Source organism: Lissotriton vulgaris, chromosome 4_1 (genome assembly GCF_964263255.1).
Source record: "Lissotriton vulgaris chromosome 4_1, aLisVul1.2, whole genome shotgun sequence".
Taxonomy (NCBI): domain Eukaryota; kingdom Metazoa; phylum Chordata; class Amphibia; order Caudata; family Salamandridae; genus Lissotriton; species Lissotriton vulgaris.
In genome coordinates this window covers 1,210,300,242-1,210,317,774 of record NC_141691.1, presented here as the reverse complement: position 1 = coordinate 1,210,317,774, position 17,533 = coordinate 1,210,300,242, and the positions used below count along the sequence as shown (strand labels likewise).

Below are 17,533 nucleotides of genomic sequence, written 5' to 3'. Positions count from 1 at the left end.
CGCAGAATGTGACTGTTTTTTTTTTCTACTTATTAACTTTTGTTATAATGTCAGCACCCATAATTTAACTTTTAACATCTTAAGCTAAAGCGCACCCTTCTTTTTTCTATTTCTATACTTTTGAAGCAATTGTGGCACCCGCACTATAGCTAAAGATGTTTAACATTAAAGCGTGGGTGCCGCAGTTGTAACAAAAGTAAACATTTTTTTAGAAAAAAGTGCTTTTTTCTCATTTGTTATCATTTGGTACAATTGTGGCACTTAATAATAGTAACGCAAACAGCCTAAACTTTCAGTAATGCCAGACCTATTGCATTGCAAATGCTTATTTTTATTGTAACAGAGCATCTCAAAGGTGACAAGCTTTACAGACCAGCATGTCGTGGGAGTAGGTGTGGCAACATAATTAGGACAGTGCACTCTACAATGTTTTACTGATTTTTTAATTTTTTTTTATCTACTGCCCTTTTTTATCCAGAAAAATACACCTAGGTACATTAATCCACTTAGGTTTCCAGTTTGATACACGGAGAGGTAGTGATTTACCTTATCTTCAGTTAAGTGCAAAATCTAGGTTTATACCTCAGGGTCTAACGTATGGCACACTAAACATGTAAAGGAAACATTTGTTCTGATCAGACAGCCATTTACTGACAATATGAGACCGATTTTACAATAGAAGATGCACTGTTATGTTTTGTTGACATTTTCCCATTTTCAGCTTTTGGGTATTTCTGCCTCCTAGTGGAAGGACCTCAAACTGTCTCAATAGGTGTTTAATAGAGATTTTCAGCATGCCAGTAGGTATGCATGCATATGCTATATGTGACATGCTCTAACCCTGCACGAAAGCTTGCCGCTTGCCTTCCCCAATTTAATTTTTCTGGCCAGCAGTATAGAATATAACTTACTTTTCTCGTCTTCACCATATTTTTAGTTGGGCCAATCCCATTTTTATGGATCACCTACTAGACAACAAATGAGTGGTCTGTTGCAAGACGTATTGTTAGTTTAAGAGGCCTTCAATTAACATGAGTTAATTTTATTGTCATTCACATTTACTTGCTTATTATTCATCAGCATGTTCAGGCTTTTCTTCAGCTTAATGTGTTTGACCTGCCCGGGAGCATGGACCTGTTACTTACCTTGCTTTCTTTTCCAGGTGCTAGCTACTTTTTTGCCTTTTGTTCAAGCACTGTACAAGAATGCATGTGTTTTCCAGCTGTCTCTTTAGTGTGCCTTTTTTCCCCTGCAATGCTCTTTTGACCTTGTGTTGACCCTTATGATGCCTACTATCTTTCTATTGTAGACATTCTTGGACTTCTTAAAAATAATGATGGAACCATTATGAGTGAATGTGTTTAAGGACTGCATTGACCCAGTTTATTTTTCCTGCAGGGATCCATGCCCAAGACAGGGACTTAGTTAACATAATGTTAATAGAGGATGTACAAGGGCTTAGAAATCCAACCTTAAAGCTAAAAGTAAGCTTGCAATATGTCAGTGACCATGCCACTTTGTGGCTACAATGATAAACAGAAGTTACAAACTTTAAAAATCAAACCACTGCAATGTTTGGCATCTATATCTGTGATGACTGTTGCCAATCCATGATTTACATGAAGTATACAAAACTGCTACAAATAGTGCTGCTGTCTGCAAATCCGGACGCAGGCTTGTGCTATTGAAATTGTGTGGTCAAAGATGCATGAGGATTTTCTGACCTACTGTTATGTGACTTTGGACCTATTCGTCGGTCGCAGACACCTGTGACGTGATTTTGCTCTCTCACAATTCCTTCCACTCAACGATCTTCCTGTTTTGGAGACATGATTGAAAACACTTCCGTGGGACTCATTTACCCACTAGTCTATGCTGGCAGCGGCTACCTCTGTGGCCAAATACGAGCTCAGTGTGCAGATTAATTCAGGCAACACCTGGGTGCTACTGGAGTACCATTTAAATGATTATGATCTGAATCATGGTCTTCATTACACACAACTGTGAAACATGCAGAGGCTAAATAAACAGCTTATTTACTGAACACACCATCGCTTTTGGGCCTTCAGATTTAAGAGTTGTATACAAGGGCTGCTGAAGGTGGCTCACTTTTTCCTTTTCTGCTGTTCCTGATAACGGCTCCTGTAGATGCCATCACAATTGCATCTCAAGGACTACCTCCTTCTGAGATTTATACTGGGGAATTCTACAACAGGAAGCTTGATGCACACTCTTGCAAACAAATGAAGTTATGCAATGCCATCACCACCCCCTCATACTTGAATGAAAGATCTTTCTCACGTTTTTTCTGTATGTGCATTGAAGGGTGCTGGGAGCATGCTGCACTTAACTACAGTTTACTGCTGGATTCTGCAGACCAAGAACCTTATACATAAGCATATGCCTTGTGCATATTTCACATGAAGGTGCTTACCATCTTTCCCACACCCCTTCTGTTTCTCCACCCATCATTGTTGTACATGGGGACTACCCTCTTGGCGAATCCTGTCTCATAACCTAGTTGTTATCCTTACCTTAGACATCAAACTGCCCTCTCAGCCTCCCCCTTCCCTCTAGTGGTCCATTCCAGTCTCCAATAATTTTGTTTTTTTACTTCTGCCCTACTTATCACAGGTTTGGCAGTCTACCAAGACCACGAAATGTATTCCTTTTTGCTTATTTCAATATTCTGTGGTCGGATGAAACATTTTCTGTCTCCGAAAGCCATTGCTACAACTTTACCTGTGACTAATGAGAAGTTAGTCTGCTCTTCAAAAAATAATTCTCCTCACATGATTGAGAACATACGTGTAAGGAAATGCCTCTTTGTGCATGACCACCCCCAAAGTTTTGGACTGATGCTGCTAGTTGTTCGACTGAAAGTGCACTGAAGCCTGCTAACCAGACCTCCTTGCCAGTGTTCTAACCCCTTACAAAGTGTATGTTGAATTGGTAATTCCCACCTGGCATAAGTAAATGTACTTCTAAGTCCCTAGTATGTGGTCCCAGGGTCACCCAGGGCCTGTAAGTTTGTGTATCCCCTGGGCTGCAGCACTGGTTGTGCCACCCTGAGTGTGACAAACTACAAAATGGCTCCCATCCTGCTACTGTATCCTGAAAGAGCCGCTTTAAATTGCTATTTTGACGTTTCCATTTAAACTAATGCAAAAGCCCACATATCACTTACCAATATATATGTCTCGACTAAGGTAGGTCTGTTGAGCCCTAAGGCAGGGAGTTGTATGTTCTTCAGTGGGACATATGTACTTCTTATTTCTTAACAGTAAAAAAAAACAGTTTTTCCTTGGGGAAGACTAGTAGCCATGTTGGCCAGTACAAGATTACAGGCTGACATCTCAACCCTCTAACTTCTAAATAAGACTTCTAAAAATAGTACTACAGGTTATCAAATCAAATTATTAGTGGAATTGAGCCCAACTTAATTCCCAGGTCGAATATAATGTCACTTTTAAATAAACGATTCAAAAAAGGGGGTGGTGATGAACAGAGTGTCTGAATTAAGCAGACCACTCTTACCCAGTCCAAAGATCAGGGCTTGATCCATCACCGTTATTTAGCTCACTGCACCATCCCAGCTCAGAACCTGGCTATATGCAAATTAGTCTGTCCCTGGCCCAGTGCATCATGGGAACAGGGCAGACCAAACTACCAAGCCAATTCTTCACCGGAAAGGAGAAAAGCTTCTGGGGACCGGTTTCTGGCATTTCAGCCGTCGTCGGCCCGGCTTGCTTGAATCCTGATGGTGCAGTGAGCAAGGGACTCATGTCTGAGTATACCCTGCCACACCTATAGTGGCCAAAAACGATTCAAAAAAGGGGGTGGTGATGAACAGAGTGTCTGAATTAAGCAGACCACTCTTACCCAGTCCAAAGATCAGGGCTCACCCCTTGTTGTTAAATATTTTGTCCACCATATGCGTGGAAGGGTATACTCAGATGTGAGTCCCTTGCTCATTGCACCATCAGGATTCAAGCAAGCCGGGCCGACGACGGCTGAAATGCCAGAAACCGGTCCCCGGAAGCTTGTTTCCTTCCCAGTGTAAGAATTGGCTTGGTAGTTTGGTTTGCCCTGTTCCCAACATGCACTGGGACAGGAACAGACTAATTTGCATATAGCCAGGTTCTGAGCTGGGATGGTGCGGTGAGCTAAAAAACGGTGTTGGATCTTGACTGGGTGAGAGTATTCTGCTTAATTCAGAAACTCTGTCCATCACCACCCCTTGTTGTTAAATACTTTTAAATAAAGGCAACTTTTAGAAAGTTGCCATTCTGTTGCCCAGTTTTCCCAGTGGCCACTCATAGTTGCTGGCCACCAGACAGCCTTCTGCCCTCCTGTGGAGTGGTGTCAACGACTCATCAGCCTTAGAGCAATAGAGGCATGCCGTAGAGGAAGCACACAGGGCCATACAGGGTATTGGCCTAAAAGGCGAGCTTCAAAAGAGAAGCTGCCTTTGAAGGACAAATGGCAACCACTCTTGAAAGGGGCTTCCCCTTTGTTCAGGTAGACAGGCTGGCGGCAGGAACAGAGAGGGGAAACCAGTTGGCAAACCATTTTTCTGTGGGTGTGTAGCCTGCAGGTAGCCACTTCTCGAGGGTGAGCTGCCAAGTTACTCACATCAAAGGAAGGGTTCAGATAACTTGAGAGTAAGAAGAATAGTAGACTCTGGGATTAGGAGAGGATGTGGCCTAACGGCTAGAGCAGCTTACCTCGAATCTGGGGAACCCGGGTGCGAGTCTCGACAGGGACGCTCACCATCCTGTGACTCTGTGCAAATCACTTAATCTCCCAGTTTCTAACAAAATAAATGTGTCTGTTTGTAACACAACTGGTGCTCATGTAAAGTGCTCTTATACCTTCGGGTCAAGTTTGCGTTAAATAAAACTGAAAAAATAATAATAAATAGATGCCATGCATAGCTGGAAGTCATCATAAGTTGGGTATGATCCAGGTAGACCATTGGCTAATGATTGCAGCATTCCCACAGAGCACTTTCTGGGCCTAAATATGACACTATATGTTTCAAAAAAGGGGTAACTGTTTTTGATAAGGCACAAAGGCGTGCCAAGAGAAGAGACATAGAGCTGTTAGGTTCTAAACCAGATAATAGAGGACAGTCAACAAGACTATTTTTTGTTGCACTCACACATCCCTGGGGATGTCATGGTACACTATTGGGCAGGTGCTCTTCATCGGGCAGGCGCTGCAATGCCCTATGGGTCCCCCAAAGGGTCACTTTATCAGAGATCCTTTCGTTTTTCTCGTCGTTTGATGTGTGTGAAACTGTCCTAGTGTGGTAGTGAAGAGTGGGTGTAAAACTAAGTAAAAGTGGCTAGGATATATCCCATTAACTTTAATGGAAGGACTCCCCTGACAGATTAAAAAACACAGAAGGTAAGTGTTACTATGGGGGTAATAATGTCCCCTAATAGCCAGGAAAAGAGGTCAACATGTTTTGTGCTTAAGTGGTCAAAATGATCCTTGACGTTTGGTCAGGACCAGAAAGCTGTTCAGGAGGTGAAAAGCCAGCCCCACTTGTGATTAATATTACTGTTGGTTTGACCTATTAGATAAGCAAGTCATACATCATGGAATAACGTATGGTGAAATGAACCGTTGCTGGGTTATTGTTGAGTGCGCTCCTCGCAGCACCTACCCTTGACCGTACCTGTCCGGGTACGTGAATCCATGAAGTATGACTTGCGTATCGACTAGGTAGAACCAACAGTGATATTAACAACAAGTGGGCACCTCATATTCTCTTCATTGGCTGTTTGTTGCAGCCTGGATTTGCACAGAACGTGCCTGCCTCATAATAAAACACTTTCCCACCCATGCCTATTTGCCCACCTAGTTGTGCCCATATAAGCCTGTTTGCTCATATCAACTCCTTCTAAACATTCCTGCCTTCAGTATCAATTTCAGAGAGGCTCCTGATCTCTGCTGCATGTCTTTTCATATTTAAAAAAATTGTTTAATATTCTTTTTCTTCATCAGTTTGTTTGTTTTAGATTAGCACCTTGCTTCCTACTTATATTGACTGGTCTAGTTTCCTGCTGGGTCCCAAATCACTGTCCTTGTTTCCAAGTGAGAAAAATGGAAACGCAGAGGTCAAACTATCACGTTTAACTGAAATGTCAGAGCCTGACCTGGTTTTCAATGGAATGCAAGTAGACATTTTCCTGACCAAGTTTAAAAGTACATCACTGAGTTAGATAGGACTTTAATCCTGCCCGTTCCCCATTTTCTCAGCAAATATGTACAAAAGCTTCATATTGAATTCTTGAATCAGTAAATGCAGTTGTTGTCTTGTTTTCTTTTTAACTTGTTACATATATTGTTTCTGCTTTTCAGGATCTCTGATAGAACAACTGACTGCAGAGAAATATGAATGCATGGTTTGCTGTGAGGTGGTCCGTGTAATGGCTCCAGTCTGGAGTTGCCAAAGCTGTTATCACGTATTCCATCTTAACTGCATTAAAAAGTGGGCAAGGTCACCCGCATCCCAGGCTGAAGGTCTGTTATCTGGTGCAGGTAAGCATGCAAATAATCATTTTAATACACTCAGTGATTGATTTTGAGGCAAGCTATGAATGTATTCTTACATACTGAATAGTGTGATAGGAGGTTTTTCTCGGATTGAAGCATGTTTAGTCTTCCTCCACCAGTTATTTTGGGTTCCCTTTTAAGGTCTGTAGCTCCCTTCATAACCAAGCCTGTATATGGAATGCCGTTATGAATAAGCTCTCACAACACTAAAGTTTCAGAATCGGCAAACTCCATGGTCAAGTTGGTGTCTTTCCCATGGACGGTCATAAGGTAGATGTAAAAAATGTAATTATTTCAAATCCACTGTGAGACCGTCTGGAGTCGCGTCCCTAGGCGTATTGATATTTTTGGTTATTGATATCTGGGAGTGGTGCCATACTACTGCAGCATACACAGCAGAGATTCTCTGGAAGTGGTAAAGTTAGAAAAGGTAATCTAAAGATTAGAAAGGCCTTGCACGCTGAGCATGCTGCTGATTAGGTGTGGTGTGCTGCTGCTGTGTTTTCTCTTTACGCAGTTGTCTTATACAGTGGTCTATGTCTGCCGTCTCCCATTCTACATACTAAACTGCTTCCTACTTATGTGTAACGATTGATTAAGGAAGATATCTTGCATAGTATATGTCCTTCTTTGGAGTGGAAGTGGAAGGATGTAGCAGAAGTAACCGAAAGACTAAGAGAGGAGAATATATGCATAGTGGAGGAGCTAGAGGAGCTTGACCTCTGTTTATTTATGAAGGCACATTTAGTAGCTTCCCTATTGCCACAATAAAGTGGTGGTATACCGTTGCAGGCGGTTTTATTGAGATGTCTAATTTTCCACCTGTATGTTTGCTCTTTTCAGCACCTTTATTTCTACAAACGTCTATCACTGTAGAACCCCTATACGAACATTTACCAATCTAACACTTGAGCATCTCTGCAATGTCTTGACTACATAGATGTTTCTGGCTTGTCCAAATGAATTAAAAGAAGCACTTTGGAGTGCAGGCATTAATAGCAGAGTTTTTTAGGTATTTATTTTTAGCGGTGATAGTATTAGTAAGATTTCCCTTGCGGTACTGTGGCAGCTATGTCTGGCAGGCCTGTCATTACTATGCACCCTAAATCTCACCAGAGTGCTGTTTTATTTAGTGCACCAAGATGAGGTGCCTCTGTTGGTCAAAAGGTATTTTTTAATGCAGGTTGCAAGATGTCTGTTGAACATTCCACATGAAGAAATTAGACTTAAAATTTGGGAAGGCGTATAACTTAAAATCTCCCTTTGAATACAGTCCTCCAGTGCACTATGCACATCTTGTGATAGTGCTGGGGATTATGTTGACAACGTGCTGAATTCATGGGGGTGCATTTGTGATCTGTTTATGACAGATTGAACATGCTCTTACTTAATTTCTGTGGTGCTGCCATGTTACCATGATTTGATTTGATTTGAAAACAATTTATAATGCGCAAAACAATAACCCGCAGGTATCAAGGCGCCTAACAATACAATCAAAAATTGAAACAGATGTCCTTACAAATAGGCTTGTCGGAAGAGTCGAGTTTTTAGGGCAGCGCGAAATTTCTGTAAAGATGGAAGGGATCTCAAGTCAAGAGGGAGATCATTCCACCATTTGGGGGCTAGCTTAGAGAAAGCCCTGCCACCCCATTTGGCTCTTCGTACGCGGGGGGGCTGTCAAAAGCAATTTCACAGAGGAACGCAGGTTCCTACCGGGAATGTAATGGGAGATGATAGACCCAATGCCCGTGTCGCTGTTATTTGCGATGGCTCTGTAGGTCATGCAGAGGACTTTGAACCGAATTCGAAGTTCTACCGGTAGCCAATGCAGCGTTTTTCTGGCCGCAGTGGCTGAGGAACGTCTGGGAATATCCAGGACAAATCTGGCTATGGCGTTTTGGACCACCTGTAAGCGCTGTATGTGGCTATGGGTTAGCCCAGCATACAGCGCATTACAGTAGTCCAAACGAGAGCCAATGAGTGCGACGGCTATTTGTTTTCTAGCCTGCAGGGAAAGATATTTCCTGATCCTTCGCAGGGTGTGAATCAAGCCCCAGCAGGTGGAGACCGTTCTGCTCACCTGACTGCCCATATCAAGGGCTGGATCTATCATCACCCCAAGATTCTTAGCAGATGTTGTGGGGGAGGGACAAATTCCTAAGGAGTCAGGCCACCAGTTTGCTGACCAGATATTTTCTTTCCCGCCGAACACCATCACCTCAGTCTTCTCCCCATTCAGTTTAAGAGAGTTCTGAATCATCCAGTGACCAACCGCCTCCATACAAGATCTAAACTTGGAGGCGATAATCACATCTGAATGGGGGAGAGAGACGAGTATTTGGGTATCGTCTGCATACGACACTACCTCCATCCCGAAAGATCTTATAAGCCTGGCTAGTGGGGTCACATAGATGTTGAAAAGGGTCGGGCTAAGTGCCGACCCTTGGGGGACCCCACACAGCACTGGTCGGGATGGAGATAGGAACTCTCCCAACTTGACTTTGTTCCCTCCCATTTAGGAAAGAGGTCAAGAGATCCAGGGCAGTGTTCCCCACCCCCACCTCCCTCAGGCGAGATGTAAGCACTCGCCTGAGGGCGAGTGCAGTCCCACTACATCAACACTCCAAAATGTAGCACTATTTAGACACTACCACGTTGACATGGTACAACAGTGGCTCCAGTGCTACTGTTCAATCTCATGTTAAGGGGGCCTTAGGCTGGGAGTTAGCCTGTGTGGCTCTTTAGTACCTATGTTGTGGCTAAATTGTGTGCCGATTTAATTAGAATGGAATGTGGTTGCAATTCAGGCAGTAAAATATAACCACTGTGTTGGCTGCAGAGACTGCCATATCATTGTACTACATGCATGAACACACTTCCAGGTGGATCATAGTTATAATGTGGTCATAGTTCTTATCATTTGATTATAACATGGAAAGCTGTTTGTGTGAATGGTTGTAGGAAAGTAGGATCAGCTTCTTATGGTTGCCCCCCCTTTTTGCTTGATGGTACACTGTTTTGACTAGTCTGACTGGGATCTTGCTAATCAGGACCCGTCTATCTGCTTTCTCCCAAACATGTTATGTCATGTACCTAGGTACAATCCAGATTGGATACTGGGGTACCCTTGTCAGTCCCTAGTATATGTTTTAAAAAAAAAAAAAAAACAGATTTTAATGGCATTTGGTTCATATAACATTCGCCGAAGCAGTTCATATATCAAATAGCATACATCTGTTTCATAGTTTTACATTAAATTACTCTTCTATTCTTCCTATGTCCATGTCTGGTCAGAGTAGATTATTCAACAACTTCAACCAGTTCTGACTCCCAATCACCCCCACCCCCAAACGAGTTGCTTAATTTCCAGTTGTATGTGTCAGCGGTGTGTGCTACTTCTTCATCTATCTGTGCTGTCTTTACTTGGGCAATGCGTGGTAAGTGGGAGGGAGTGGGGAAAATCAGGGGTTTTCGCAGCTCTCGCCATGTCTTAGGTCCATTACATCCCTTGTATCCCTAGTGTCTCTATTTCATTGTCCCTGTCCTGCGGTGGCGAATTTGGCTGGTCATCTGTTGTGTCATCTAGGTCTCATGTTTGCAGGTCATTCACTAGGTTCCCCCAGGCTCTCGCTATTTCTAGGTTCCCCACGCCTCTGTTCACTATGCGCAGTAAGATTCTGTGTTCTGCAGTTGCCCATTTCTCCATTTACCTTCTCCAGGTCCCTATTTTGGGGCCTCTTACGAACTTCGAATTCTTTGTGATTTCCCTTTTCGCTAGTACAAATGCTAAGTCTTGGAATCTCCCAGTAACCTTTGTCTTGGCCGTTTGCACAAACCAGTGGAGTAAACAGCGACTTGGTGTGTGCGCAATTTCCTTATCTATGACTCGCTCAACAGTCGTTAGTACCTCCTCCCGGAATTCCCTCAAGCCTGGGCAGTCCCACAACATGTGAAGAATGTGTGCCTCTCTGTTCCCGCATCGTGGGCATGCCGCTTCCTCCGTTTGGAAGTAGCGCCTGATTCTGGCCGATGTGAGGTACGCCCTATTAAATACGTAGTAGTTTATGAGCTTGAACCTAGTGTTTCTAGAGACCTTCAGGGTGTGCGCCACAATGGCATCCCAGTCTTATGCTACGATTGGTACCCCTAAGTCTTCCTCCCATTGTGCTCCTAGTCGCTCCATGGGCCTCTGAACGTCCCGTCTGATGGCTCCATATATGCAGGAGACTGTTTTCATACTACCTGCAGAAAGGACTACATATCTACAGCAATCTAACGCTCTAGGTTCTGTCTTCCCGTAGTCCAGTGTTTTCGGAATGCTGCAGTAAAAGCACTATGTAGAAGGAAATATCTCTGCAGGAGGTTAAACTATCAGTCCCTAGTATATGGTACACACGTACCCAGGGCATAGGTACCCCAGAGGCCTCTCATGGGCTGAAGCATGTATTAAGCAACCTATGCAAGGCCATGCAAAATGGACCTACAGGCCTGCCTGTGGAAATTAGCCTTTTTAGGGGCTCACTGCTGCAGGGGTTCACCCTTATCTGTCCACTGGTCCTTAAACCAACAAAATAGAGATTGGCACGGAAGCTGGAATATCAAATTACAAGTTTATTAATCACTCATGAGTGGTACTACATCAATACAACACCCTCAGGCATTTTATGAGGTAGTACATGGAATACAGAAACCAAGGGTCTTATATACCCTGTTTGTTGCTGAGTAAGCATGGAGATTCAAATAGAAGGTACAGGCCTACACAGGAATAGATACTGACTAACATGGACAGGTAGAAACCACTTTGTCAGCAGAGTGGGAGGGGAGATAGAACTGCTTATGTCAGTTGAAACAGCCTGACAGTTACATTCTAAGACAGGTACATTCTAGCAGCTACAGGCCTTCAGTTGATGACTCGAGCAGAGTAGAAAGGCAGGAAACAGTGAAGATGGCAGAATCACATGGCTTAACAAAATGGATGCCACAACTAAAATGGCTTCAGGTCATGCTAAGGCTATTACCTGCGTTTTCCACTGATGGCCCTTTTAGCATTAGCTGAAGACATCGCTATGCAGTAGAAGGGACATGGAAGTTATGTTCAAATATAAACATTATCTTGATAAACCTTCTAGTATTCTTTTTTATGAGGGCTAGAATACCAATGATATGTTTGGGGAGGGCGGAGTAGTATTTATCAAAATGTGCACAAAATATTTGTCTTGCAGAAAAAAACAGTATTCCAAATATGAATACAATAATTGTCACAAAAACAATCTTTGTTTTGGGGACCATGAGGACCAAACGGGGCCATGGGAATTAGGACAAGGAGCCGCAATGGGCGGCTCCTCCTCAAAAATGGGACGACCAAAGGGGTACATTGCTAACAAAAAAAGTACTAGGGAAATTGAAGCCACTGTACAACCGGCCAGAGGGGAGTCTTCTCCCTGTGTCCGTCTGAGCCTCACAGGCAGGCTCTTATCGTTCATCAAGTGTTCACTTCTTCCACGGTGGAGCTGCACAACTTGCAACCCAGAAAAACAATCACAGCACAGGCTAAGGATAAAGTTTTTCTTTCAGGATAGGGCAATCACCCTCCAGGGCAAATACCCTCAACGTTCCTGTCCAGTGTCTCAGACAGTGCACCATTATTATTCACTCTAATCTAACAGGCACCAGAGGCACTGCACCTGTACCCTGAACTTAAGTTCTTCCCTAACTCCTGTGTTGCTCCGCTGGCGCACTGCTCTTTCGTCGGGCCGCAGATTGTACCCAGTGTGCCCAGGCACCTCCTTATCAACAAACAAAGGTGCAGACTTGCTTTCACTTGGGGACCGGAACTCAGAGGCCTGATGCACAGATCCGAAGCAACCCTAGTTTCAGGGGGGTTTACCTCAGGCAAAACCTCCTTGCTCTTGTTATTGGTCTGTGCCTCTCTCAGTTGGGCATACAAAAAACTGGAACAAAGCGAAGGATTAGCTCTCCATCCTGATTTGTGACCCCGTCTTTCACCCAAGATTTATCCGACAGTGGTAGGGGTAAACGCTTCTTCCGGTCTTCTACCTTCACCTCTGTCCTAGTTGCCGGCAACACCTGTGCTGGTTCCCTTCACCTTGGCTCCAAGCTGGATTTGATGTCCGGGCCCCTCTGGCAATGGTTGTAGGGCAGCAGATATCTGTTAGTGAACAGAACAGGAATCTTTAGATACAACATGAAAATAATTAATCAAAAGAGGATATTCTACATCAAAAACGCCCTTATATTATTAATCTGAGGAACCTCAAAGAAAAGGAATTTCAAAATAACTATTCTTTTGCACGAAACAGCTTCTACTTTGTGAACTTTCTCTATTGTGCAGAACAGCAGACACCTCCAAAATTATTTTCCTTGCATAAGAACAACCATGTTTTGCCCTTTATGACCATGCTCTCATATTATAGGTGTAGCGGGAAACTCTAAAACTGTGAATGTAACATATTACATGAATAACTGATAAACTAGACTTAACTAGTAGGTACATGAATTTTCCAGCAGAATTTGTTTGTGGCAGACAAGAAAACAAGCAAAAGAACATTTTGTTCTTAAAAATGAGTGCTAAGGGCATATGGGTATCTTTCCTAGCATTGTGAACCATATGTATCATACTTTTCATGATCTGGGCCATGTAATGTCGTATTCAGGGGAGAAACCTATCACCAGCTCCAGCAAGTGCTGTCAGCTCGATTATATGGACTAACTAATGAGGGACTCGTGATGCCTCTGCGACTTATGTAGTGCTGTAATAACATCAACAATAATGGTATTGCCACCTGGTAATTTGGAACAAAAACCCCCAACATATAGTTCTCCGTAAAGGTCAAATAAGGGAACATCGGTCTATTCTATCCATCCTATCATACTTATGCAATTTCATCAGTTTAAAGATCGGATGGGCAGTAACATGGCGTATTTATTCATTCAAGTTTAAGTTCAAAGACTTTATTCGGTTTACAAAATAGAAAACCATAAAAGATTACAGATTGCATAAGAAAAACAGGGCATGTCCAAATCCTAGATATATTAAGCGACAATCCCATTGTATACATAATATATAAAAAAAAACATATTATTATTACAGGGTGGATGGGCCATCCAGTTAATAAAAGGAGATACCAGCATTACAGATGAATTAATTAACTGGTTAAAAGGGCCATGTGGTCTCAACACTGTATTACAGAAAAAAAACTGTCCTCAATTAAAAATTAATCTTCCATACATTTTCTATATTTCAATTAACATTTCAAAAATCCAACTACAAATGGGATGCATTCAGGCTTTAACATTTGTAGAAAATAAAGGGCTGGGCGCACTTTGGAAAAATTTAGTTTTTTTAAAAGTGGTTTTAAAAAGAACCTCCGGGGAGCATCTTAGAAGCTACAAATGAACATGAAGTGCAGCAGGTCCTGTGGAGACACTCCGTCACAGCCACAGGGTGCTAGCACTTGTCCTCTCTGGCACCTCAGAGGAACAGCAAGTAAAAAATTGAAATAATCCATTCTAAACCTGGTCAATAAGAACCGCTTGTGGTTCGACAGGGGCATTAAAAGATAGGGCTCAGTACTCTGAGTAGTTTTTAGCATCACAAATTTCCGGACGCTGGTTTTTGATAATTCTACCCAGTCTCTGTTTGCTTTTTTGAGCAAAATAAAAGATTCCTTTACAAACACCACGTCTTTTGCAGTTATAAAACCGGGTCTTAAAAACCAGTCTGGGCGCCCCAAATCACAAAAACAACCCTTTATATTTTTAAGCCATGGGATATCAAGCATATGGTCCAGACTCATTACTTCTTTCATGATTAAGGCTCAAATCTTTATTCAGCCAGCAATTGAGCCAAAAGAGCAGTGGAGGTATAGCCAGAGTATCAGAAATAAATGCAGTCCCAGTCTCTTCATGTACTATTAGATTAGCAGTACCTTTGGGAACCCGCAGCAGTTGTTTTAGGAAATGATTCTCAGCCTCTTCCTTCATGGAGGAACGTTTTTTTCAGGTGTTTGAGGGTGAGGTGGCATCATCAAAGCATCCACTTAGCTGTGGGGTTCCGCAGGGTTCCTCCTTGAGCCCCACACGTTTTAATGTCTATATGCAGCCTCTAGAGAAGATAGTCCTCCCTTTTGGTGTGCGGATTGTCACCTACGCAGACGATACCCAACTTGTGGTCTCTTTGGACCACAATGAGGGTTCGTCTAACACCTTGGGCCCTTGTCTGGAGGCTGTTGCTAGGTGGATGCAACTCTCCCACCTCAAACTCAACGGGGAGAAGACTGAGATCATGATGCTAGGTAATCCCTCCCCTACTTCCTTAGCTTCTAGCTGGCCTTTATGCCTCGGTGTCCCCCCTCCTCCTAAGGACCAGATAAAGAGCCTGGTAATCTGGCTTGATAGAGCGCTGGATTTTTCAGTTCAAGCCACCAAAACTGCCTCTACTTGTATGGGGCTAATGAAAATGCTCCGTAAAGTGCTCCCCCTACTTCCACTCTAGGCAAGAAGGGTCATGGTCCAGGCCCTGATACTCTCTCGCCTGGATTATGGAAACGTTTTATATCTAGGAGCCCCGGTAGCAGTGACGAAAAAACTTCAAGTCACCCAAAACTGTGCCGCCCGACTATTGTTCAACATCCCCCGCTGGCAATCAGCGAGGAATGCTTTAAAGGAACTCCACTGGCTTCCAGTGGCTGCCAGGACACAGTTTAAGGCCATGTGCATTTTGCACAAATCTCTCCATCAAACTGGCCCGGCAGTCCTGCGCCCTCTAGTGCGGCCTTACTCACCATCCAGAGCCCTGCGCTTGGCCTCATTGCATTTGGCAGCTATGGCAAAAGTCAAGAAAGCCCGTTGGGGTGGACGCTCCTTCACTCATACAGCGGCGAAATTATGGAACTCCCTGCCCCTAACTCTCAGACAAAACAGCAACCGAATGTCATTTAGGAGAGATTTAAAAACCTACTTGTTTTCAAAGGCGTACTAATTTTCACCCAGTAGCCCGACACACCAATTCAGTCTAAAGCGCTGCGAGGCCTCTGGGTGGTTATGCGCTATACAAGTAGAATTTTTCATTTCATTTCATTTCAGCCACCTGGATTCCCTCCGAGGCTACATATCCCCATAGTTCACTTCCGTAGATGGCAGTTGCTACGCTTTTTGCTTGGTACATTTTCAGTAATGCCGCAATTTGGCGCTTGCCCATCTTTGTGGCATAGTTGATAATAGATGCATTTACTCTTGTCACTTCCCCCTTCCTTCTCCTAACCAGGGCATTCCAGTCCAAACGATCATCCATTAGGACGCCCAGGTAAGAGAAGGTTGGGGTTATAGGCACCTTCTCTGCATTCATCCTAAAGGAATACTGCTTCTTCGGGCATGTCCCAACTTGCATTACAAATGATTTTGAGTTATTTACAGCCAAATCGTGGTCTGCCATAAAGCTGCAAAAGGTATCCAAGAAGGTTTGCAGGCTTTTTGGGGTTCGGGCTAGGAGAACCGCATCGTCCGCATAAAGCAGAACGGGCAGTCCCCTTCGTCCCACATATCGAAAATCAGCCCCTGTTTCTAACAAAATCCTACCCAAGTTGTTAATATAAAGGTTAAAAAGAAACAGGCAAGGATGCACCCCTGCCTTACACCCCTTTCGATACTAAAATCCCTGGAAACCCCAGGGTCCTGAGCAAACCTAATATTTGCCCTCGTATCACTATGCAGATCCCTCAGGAATTCCATCAGGTTGTCCTCCACCCCCATGGCCCTCATTGATTGCCACATTCTCCTCAGATTGACACAGTCAAAAGCAGAGGAGAGATCCATGAAGGCCAAGTAGATTGTCCTGTTTCGGGCAACTGTGTACTTCTCGAGGCTCTGATAAAGGTTGAGGCATTGGGCTATAGTAGAGTGCCCTGGTCGGAACCCATATTGAATATCTGAAATGATCTTATCTTCCGCCCAGGTAGCCATTCTATTCAATAGAACCCCTCCCACAACCTTTACTACGGAATTAATAAGGGAAATCGGCCTATAGTTAGCTACTATTGCTTATTGGGAGCTACATTGGCTCCCAATAAGGCAGAGGGTGCTCTTTAAAGGGTTATGCATTGCACATAAATCCCTTTATGGTAAGGCACCAAGTTACATCAAGACCCGCCTGACCCCATACACACCGGCCAGGGTGTTAAGATCTGCTGAAGCAACCCTGCTCATGCAACCTCGTTTTAGATTGGCGACAGTGGGCGGTCGTGCCATTTCTAACACCCTCCCAGAGGCCTGGAACAGTCTACCGGTGGACTTGCGCAAAGAAAACCAATTTGCTGACCTTTCGGAAGAGGCTGAAGACTGTTCTCTTCCAGAAAGCCTGGGGAGGGATATAAATTTCCTGTAGTGTTTCTTTTGGTTCCTGTGGTGTTTACTGGACAAGCGCTTCGAGACCCCGGGGTTATATAGCGCTATATAAATCGAAATAAATAAATAAATAAATAAATATAGTTCAATGTACTATTGCGATCACCTTTTCTGAACACTGGTACAATAGTGGATGAGCCCCAAGACTTTAGGCAACCGGCCTTAGCGGCTGCATTAAGCGCACCCAGCAAGACCGGGGCCCAAAGTGAAGGATTTGATTTAAATAGGTCCGGCGGAATACCGTCCGGACCTGGCGCCTTGTTACACGACAAACCAGCTTTGCCTTTCTCCACTTCACTCTGGGAGAATACAACCAGGGCATTATTTATTTTGAGAGCTAGCTTGTGGTCGAACAAGGGATAAATCGCTCTTAAAAATGTGGCTGAATAAAGCCACCTTTTGCTGTTGGGCCTCGTGGTGGCCAAGCGGGACTTGGCACGAGCGTGGAAGAATGAGCGAGCCCCCCCCCCCCCTGAATGCATGGAAGTCTGAACTGGATTATTTTATGGGCTAGAGCGCCCAGTGTTCGAGGCCAGAGGTTGCC

At 43.8% G+C, this 17,533-nt stretch overlaps 1 protein-coding gene across 1 annotated transcript in view; it reads left to right on the top strand.

Annotated features, from left to right (window-relative positions):
* The window catches only part of NFX1 (nuclear transcription factor, X-box binding 1), an 892,403-nt gene that overhangs the window by 175,808 nt on the left and 699,062 nt on the right, over nucleotides 1-17,533 (top strand). Inside the window, exon 3 of the mRNA XM_086965422.1 lies at nucleotides 6,373-6,552. Coding sequence (XP_086821548.1) covers nucleotides 6,373-6,552 — 180 coding nt within the window. The remainder of the gene's footprint in view (nucleotides 1-6,372; nucleotides 6,553-17,533) is intronic.